We start from the raw sequence: 8840 nt of genomic DNA, 5'->3' as shown, positions 1-8840 counted from the left end.
ACAAGGCTCTAATTTATTCTGCAGGATTGCTCGAAGAAAAGAGGGAGAGATACCTCTTTACTCCATTCCCTGAGAAGATATAAACTCTCGAGTCACCCTCGTGGAAAAAAAATACTCTGCTAGCACGAGTCCCAACGTCATCACCATCATATACCTAGAAAAGGAAGTCCTAGAGCACTAAGAGCTATTTGCTTAGAGCAAGTACAATAGAGTCCAGTCAGCTGACTATAAGACATTAAATAATATATTTTAGATGAGTTGGAGAAGAGAGAAGAGGAGAGAGAAGGAAGGTGAGCTACTATGCAATAGGCAGCTCTTGCACGTGCTCCTAGACACCTTGTGAGAGTGAAAGGTGGACCATATATTAGTAAAGTAATACATTTTTATAGCCAACTATTATACATGTTAGCTATATGATAACTACAAATGATATGACATCTTGTTATAGCCAACAGTTGACTATACTATTGGAATTGCTTTTAGCAAAACATGCATCTGGTTATAGTATTACCCAAGGAATGTTCATCACCACGAGAAATATGCATGGCCAAGAATGATTATTACCTCTCCTTCGTACTGCTCTGGCTCCCTAGATCCACGATAGGCACGCTGCACGCAAACCGTCGTAAAAATAGAACAGGTCGTGCTCTATGAGTCGGAAATGTGCTCATCGGTGGAAGGTGCTTAATTTTCCGCCCCCATCTCTTCAAAGTCAGGCAGAGGAGGTAAACTCCTTCGTCAAGAGGGGGTATCAGCTTGGACAAGCGGTAGATGGCTTCAAAGGCCCTTTCTGTGTCTGGGGTGAGGGCGTCGTATGCAACGTCGTTCATGATTAACCCAAAATGAGGAAGATGAGAGAGGAAGAAAATAAGAAGTCGGATGCCTCGCCCACCACTCTTAGAAGGGGCGGATCGTGGGCGGCAAAAATTCATCCTTTGGTCTTAAGAGAAAGTCTTGGGGAGCAATCCTATTATTCCCCATCAATGGATGGTATGGGCATTATGACCTACAACTATGCCGCCAGTTCAGATTGACAGGCGTCTATAGCCTCCCGAGTCATGTGTTCGTTCACTTTAGAGCATGTACAATAGTGATGTCTAAGAGACCCCTTAAAAGGGCTAAACCCGCATAATAACTGCCGAAATACGGGGTTGGGCTCTACCCGACCGTCTAGCAGGTCCCGTAAAAATGGCCCCCGCGTCGATTTTTTCCAGTTTCGATTACGGGGCGGCTCTTTGCCCCCTACTTGTGCGGTGTGGGAGCGGGAATAGAGGGCCGGACCAGTATCCCATTTCAGCCAACGCGCGCGGACATTTCAGTTTCCCCACCCGTTTTCCCCCGCGCCGCCGCCAAAGCCACCCGCGCCGCCGCCGGAAACCTTTAGATCCGGCCCCCTCCGCCGCCCGCCGAGCCGCGCCGCGCTCCGTCCACGCCCACCGCACCCCTGCTGAAGATCCGCGTCCGTCGCCCCCTCCCCCCGCCGCGGTCTTCTCCGCCGTTTTCGCCGGTGAGTATTCCGCCGCGTTCCTCTTCATTTTCGCCGATACAATGGACATATGCTTCACCGTGGTAGATGACTTCGGAGGATGTGCATATGGCGGATTTGGAGGATTCTTCGACCGATTGGTCCTCGTCGGATTCCGACGATTTGGACCTCGACGAGCTGCTGAACGATGACGACACGGAGATGATGCTGCTCCTGTTCGTCATGAAACACATGGAGGACCGCGCCAAGCTGCTGGATCAGAGCGGGAACATTTATTATTTGTTTAATTCTTCCATTAGAACATTTGTTGGCAGTTCCAAAAATCATTATTGTAATAATTATGATGATTATTGTGTGGTTTAAAACTTTTATTCAATGTGAATGTTGTGTTGGTTCTAATATCCAATTTGTCAAAAACCCTATTTTGAGGGGTTGCAAACTCGTCCGAGCTAGCAAACCCCGTATCCCCACCCCGTAAACCAGAATATTCCGTTTTACGGGGTGGTGATACGGGGTCTGCTAGCTCGGACGAGTTTTCAGCCGGTGAAAAGTGAATACATGACCCTCTACTCGCGTTTTAAGGGGCAGAAATATAAGGGGTATGTTAGACATGCTCTGAGCCACTTTTCCATATGTGGAGGAGGGAGATACGAAAAAGTAGGGAGAGTGGGCTCTTATGCAGGAGCTAGGTACAACACGTACTCGTAGGCACTTTGTGAGAGTGAGAGATGAGATATGTACCAATAAAGTACTACATTCTTATAGCTAACTATTGTACATATTGGTTATAAGCTAACTATAGATAACATGCCACTATCTTATAGCACCTTGCTCTACTATTAAACTTGCTCTTAGGAACATCATGGAAGCCTCCGGATGAGTCATATTTAGGCGCGTCAATAACCATCTAGGTCATTTTCTCATCAAAGCAGGAACAATAGCAAGTCTTCATGCATCAATGGCCACCAAATCGCATCACTGCAAGCTAGAAACGGTGCAAATTTAGGTCTCAGGACATGTCAGCCATCAAGGGAAGGCCTCATCCCCATGCGACCTACTTACATCATAGGCAAGATCTTGTTCCCCATAGCCACCTCTTATGTTGCATGCGGCCTCGTATGGTTAGGACTAAATACAACAACCCTGAGATCGGATTCTCGTCACTAAGGAAATCGTCCTCCTTATAAACAGACTTATCAAAGCTAAATGGTACACCTAATTTCGGAAAGTGGAAGAAACGAGTGGGATGAGGGCGACGTCGCGGGGCTTTATGAAGTGCGACCGATGAAGCTGCATCATCCCAACGCTTACGTGGCACGTGGGAGGAAAGCTAAGCGGTACACACGTCAAAGGTAATACCAAGAGGCAACCTCGGAAACATTTTACCCCATTGCCATTTATTTATCACTGCTTGAGATGGGAGAAGCAAAAGAAATGGTAGAAGTACAAACTAAAACTAACGTGGCAAACAATTTGCATACAATTCCTGTCGAAAGAAATGTGTGGGATGACTGTCCACTACGCTAACAATTTGTCCCCTGCCAAGCGATGCGTTTTACCTTGCGATGTCCGCGCGAAGGAGCTTGTCTTGATCGGGGACACATCATCAAAATTTGTGGGCATCAGCGTACTTACCCACTATACATGCAGAGGGGATTTCATGTGCCATGGGACCTAAAAGGCCAGTTCTAATCTTCACATATGTGTATATCAAGCAAAAATGAATGGGTGTAAAAAAAATGTTGCTTTTGTGATTCAATGGAAACCGTAAAATATTTATTGCTCTCATGTCGTTTTGCATGGATTATTTGTCGAAGGGCATGAGGCTGGATATTTATTAAGATAGAAAAGGAGATAGCACAAGGTCGTGGCATAACAGCGGCTGAGGTAGCCGAAAAAAGTTGACTCCACGAACAAGAAAAACCCGTGTGGCTCGCCTCATACTCAAAACACGACTAAGAAGAGGAGACAATGCAGCCAGCGGCTCTCCGCCCAAAGTAGAATAAGCATTGTTGTTTTGGCTCTATGTTGGTTCATATAGACAAGCTGAAATGATATTGTTTTTTACAAACAAAAGGATACGGATTTTTTTGCAGGTTAATCGATGGACAATACTTCTTTTAGGCGATCAGTGAGATCGAGCCTATGGCTACTGTCCACACTTGATTTCTACTTTTAGGCTTAGAATCAAATCGATAGTTTCGATCTTATTGCCTTTTTTGTTGTTGGTTGATACATGCTTTGGCCTTAGCTGAATCGATTACAGTACTTTGGATAACCTGAACTATGCAATAAATAAAATGGTTTTATGCATCACTTGATGCACTTCTCGATTGTAATTACGGCCACGGAGGATCTCGCATCTTTGGCGGGTGGCTGCGCAAGAAGCTCTTTTCTTTGGACTTCTTTCCACCGATAAAAGTTCACCAAAACGAACACAAAAGCTTGATCCGTTTGTATGGCTGGCATATGCGGATTGTTTAGCTTTTGTACACGGGGAGGAGATATCGAATCTGGATTCGTCAGCAAGTGGAGAACGGGAGAAGAGACCTCGCAGGAGTAAGAGCAATGTTGTAGTGCGGCTGATCGAATCAAAAGTCAAAGTAGTGGCTGTAGATTCATTCGAGTAGCTACTTGCTCTTTTTCCGAGGAACGTCGGAGAGTTCAGAGCATCTCTAGTCGCGTCTCCCAAACCGTCTCCCAAACCGCGCCGGATTGAGCGTTTGGGGAACGCGGCTGGGGAGCGACGTCCCTCAAAGGCGGCCCCTAAATATTTAAATTACTTTTTTTTAACACAGAACCATTTATTAAATATAGCATATGAAATAAAAATATTTGCGAGGATTGTTTTCAAATTAAATTACAACAAACAATAAAACAAGTAAACAAATATAATAAATAGGGGTAGATGCTACATCAAGGTGCCACGGTATTTCCTTTGATTCTCCACAAATGCTCAACGAGATCAGCTTGAAGTTGCTCATGCACATTGCTGTCACGGATCTCTGCATGCATGGCGAGAAAATCAGTAAAATCTGCGGGCAACTCATGATCAACCTCCGCAAGAGGGCCTTGACACTCATAGGGACCAACATGTGACCTAGCATGATTCTTGCGGTCATCCTCAATGATCATGTTGTGCATGATCACACAAGCCTGCATCACCTCCCACATTTGGTCGTGAGACCAGCTTAGAGCAGGGTACCGACAATGGCAAATTGTGCTTGAAGCACACCAAATGCCCGCTCGACATCCTTCATGCAAGCCTCCTGTCGCGTAGCAAAGTGAGAATTCTTCAGACCTGATGGATTTGAGATTGTTTTGACAAAAGTGGCCCATTTTGGATATATACCATCGGCTAGATAATAGCCTTTGGTATATTCGTGGCCATTGATCTCATAGTTGCATGGTGGAGCATGCCCTTCCACTAGTCTGCCGAACACCGGAGACTGCTGCAACACGTTGATGTCATTGTGTGATCCCGCCATGCCAAAGAAAGAATGCCAAATCCACAGGTCATAATCTGCCACGGCTTCAAGCACCACACTGCAATATCCATGACGGCCTTTGTATATACCTTGCCAAGCAAACGGGCAGTTCTTCCATGCCCAGTGCATGCAATCGATGCTTCCAAGCATTCCAGGAAATCCTCTAGCAGCATTTTGTCCCATGATCCTTGCAGTCTCTTCCTCAGTTGGCCCTCTCAAATAGTATTTGCCAAACTTTCCCACCACAGCTCGGCAAAACTTGTACATGCACTCAATGGCAGTAGACTCACTCATGCGAAGGTAGTCGTCCTGTGTATCGGCAGGTGCTCCGTATGCAAGCATCCTCATGGCGGCGGTGCACTTCTGAATCGACGAGAACCCGTGGACGCCTACAACGTCGACCTTGAGCTTGAAGTAGGGGTCGAACTCTCGAACGTCGTGGAGGATATTCATGAACAGCCCCTTGCTCATCCTGTACCGGCGCCGAAAATTGTCGGCCTGTGTTGCGTCGTCGGCGAAGTAGTCGTTGTGCAGCATGGCATGCCCCTCCATCCTCTGCCGGGGCTTCGACTTCTTTCTTCCCGGCCTTGATCCTCCGCGGCGCGGCCTCTTCCTCTTCTCCGCCTCAGCGTCGAGCAATTCCTGGAGGGACGCGATGATCAGCAAATGCTCCCGCAGGTCGTCGTCGAAGGCTTGCTCGTCCTCCAGCAGCAGGGCAACCATCTCATCATCGCTGTCCATGGCTGAAGCAAAATCAATGGTTAAATTTGCGCCGAGGCAGACGACGCAACAAACAGCGGCCAATCGCGCCTACCTGGCAAGTCGTCGAGCACCTTTTGTGCGCGGAGGTGGGGCGGATTTGACGGCGCGTTCTGGAACGCGCTGGCGACGCGGCGGTGGCGGCACGACCGGCGGGAGCCCCAGCCGCGACAACGGTTCCGACTCTCAGCAGAGATCAGACGCCCAACCGGCCGGGAAATCCAGCGGCGGCGGTGGGGTGGGAGGCGCGGGAACGAAGGAGCGACGAGAAAAGAGACGCGAACCAACGGTTTATGCAAATAGTCGCCGACATGTGGGAGCCCGCCTTGTTTTTCGTTGTGTCCGGCGTCCCCGGTACGTCCCCTGTGGGCGGGGACGGGCTCGGGGCGCCGGACAAAAATGGGCTTCGGGGGACGCGGCTGGAACGCATTTTTTGTCCGGCGCACTCCAAAACCCTTTGAGGAACGCTTTGGGGGACGCGGCTGGCGATGCTCTCAGAACGTCAGATCTCGCAGTTTTCATTTCACAATGAGAAGTCAATGTACGTACTAATAAATACTAGTACAACTATTCGATCTCGAACAATGTACGATGGAGAAATTTAAAGTGGTCTCCATCAACAGATTTCATATCGTACGCATAGTTCAATAAGTAATCTCTTCCGAGGTAGACAAGGCAGTTAAACTCCTTTGGACTATGCAGACTTTAGCTGGCCGGTGACAGTGACAACCATATGCAAACACTGATATGCCGGCCGTGCGTACATGTGTACTCTTGTTTGGGGGATTCGATAGTTCTCGAAATTAATTCTATGCTCAGTTAAATTCTACATAGTTTAATTGCATTGTGATTCGTATATATAAGTTATAAGTTAGATTTTAACTGGAATTTTTCAGTTGCAAGTGGAGTTGCAACTGAGATTTTTTCAGTTGCAACTAGGGATGCAACTAAGAAAAAAATATCCAGACTGTTACATTTGCTTCGTGATTCGTGCTAGTCATCAGTTGCAACATAAATTACAACTAAAATTAGATAACATCATCTGATTAAAAATAAATTAGTTCGCAGTCGACAACTAAGAATTAGTCACATATCCTTCTTTTACTCCGCAGGTACATTTGACTTTTGAAACAAAGAGAGCAAAAGCAGATTTTTACTAGCCGATCTTAATTAGCACGGACTACCATCACTAACTAGATCTTCATCAAGTTGTAGAGTTGGCAGGTACATTTGACTTTTGAAACAAAGAGAGCAAAAGCAGGTTTCTATGCATTTCGTGGACTTCCGCTGTTTTTTTGAAAAATCGACTCTTGATCTTCATTATTTGTATATATCTAGCTACTTATGGGGATGGTTCCTTTTTCCACGTTGTGGATGCTCTCTAACTACTTTGGGCCGGCATGGTGCGACATTATTGTTGTATTTGTTTTGTTGAGTAAGACTCTAAAAACTCTCTACTATTGAAATACCCCCTCTATTTATAAATATAAAATATTATATTTTTAAAATGAGCAAGATACATATTATAGTGAGTGAATCACACACTATAGATTAGATACATATCAAAAAGATGAATACACTGCTAAAACATCTCGTATTATTGAACAGAGGGAGTAATGTACAACTTATTTAAATCTGGATGCTCCTAGTAGTTTATGGAAGTGCGTGCAATTGCTAACTTGCATGCGTTTGAACGTGTTTTAAACAGATATAAATTCAAATTATGCATTAATTTCGCTACTTTGTAACTCCTCTACGGGAGTAGTACTATAAAGCTCGGAAGCTGCCCCTGTACCGAGCGTCCTTAGATACGCCTCTCGTTGCTAGCAGAAGAGGAAGTGGACATACAATGACCATGAAGTGGGAGCAGCGGCTGGACTACGTGCTGGTGCCGCTGGGCCTGGCGGTGATGGTAGGCTACCACCTGTGGCTCCTCCTCCGCATCCGGCGCCGCCCCGCCACTACCGTCATCGGCATCAACGCCATCAACCGCCGCATCTGGGTGCGCCATATCATGGAGGACCCCTCTGGTAAGCACGCCGTGCTGGCTGTGCAGACCATGCGGAACTCCATCATGGCCTCTTCCGTGCTTGCCACCGTCGCCATCACCCTCAGCTCCCTCGTCGCCGCACTCATGGCCAGCGGCGCCGCCCACGGCCTCCTCTCCGGAACCGCCGACGCCCTCAACAATAGCGACAACAACAACAAGAACATCGTGGTGGGCGCGGCGGGGGTGGCGGCGCTGTCGGCCAAGTTCCTCGCCATTCTCGTCTGCTTCCTGGTGGCGTTCCTCCTCAGCGTGCAGTCCATCCGGTACTACAGCCACACGGGCATCCTCGTCAACGTGCCGATCCAGTCGCACCGCCTTCGCCACCCAGGCCTCGCCGTTGACTATGTCACCTCGACGCTCAACCGCGGCAGCTACTTCTGGTCCCTCGGCGTCAGGGCCTTCTACTTCTCCTGCCCGATGTTCCTGTGGCTCTTCGGGCCCATCCCCATGTTCGTCGCCTGCGTCGCCATGGTCTGCTCGCTTTACTTCCTCGACGTCTACAAGGAGTGGGACAGGACGGAGAAGGGCGAGCCCATCATCGCTGACCTCGGCCACGAGGACGAGGAAGAAGCGACGACGACCGTCGCCACTTCTGTCTAGACCCAACACGTACCGCGGCTGGCTATCTCGATGATTCAACTTCTCGTTGAATTTATATCGATGGCTGGGATTTAGCTTACCACTACTGTGTACGCTGTACCAAATAATGCGTCGATTCCAAGACTTATATGCCATGCATGTTCACGCTGCCCTGCTTGTTGCCGTCCTGGCCACGCTCGTCGTTGGACGTCGGCATGGCCGCGCCCAAATCACGAACCTTTGAGTATCTTTAGTCCGTGTTTTCCAAACGAGGTCCGGCTTTGTCATCGTCCCACGCGAGGTCAACGAGCGGCTTGCTGGAGTCGTGGGTCTCCCTCCCACAAATTGTGGTTGTTTAACGATTCCATCCACGCTGGTTGTAGCCTTGAGTATCGTCGGGGTCATCGGCGCTGGTGTAGCCTTGAGTGTCGTTGGGGTCATCGGCGCTGGTGTAGCCTTGAGTGTCGTCGGGGTCATC

The 8840-nt window shown here is 48.2% G+C and overlaps 1 protein-coding gene across 1 annotated transcript; it reads left to right on the top strand.

Annotated features, from left to right (window-relative positions):
* Positions 1-7572: 7572 nt before the first annotated feature.
* Positions 7573-8510, top strand: LOC124705792. Its single transcript, XM_047237487.1, has one exon. The coding sequence runs from the start codon at positions 7583-7585 to the stop codon at positions 8381-8383; it is 801 nt and encodes a 266-aa protein (XP_047093443.1). The 5' UTR covers positions 7573-7582; the 3' UTR covers positions 8384-8510.
* The last annotated feature ends 330 nt before the right edge of the window (positions 8511-8840 follow it).

The sequence above is a fragment of the Lolium rigidum genome, chromosome 4 (genome assembly GCF_022539505.1).
Source record: "Lolium rigidum isolate FL_2022 chromosome 4, APGP_CSIRO_Lrig_0.1, whole genome shotgun sequence".
Taxonomy (NCBI): Eukaryota; Viridiplantae; Streptophyta; class Magnoliopsida; order Poales; family Poaceae; genus Lolium; species Lolium rigidum.
This window is presented reverse-complemented; position numbering and strand designations above follow the sequence as displayed.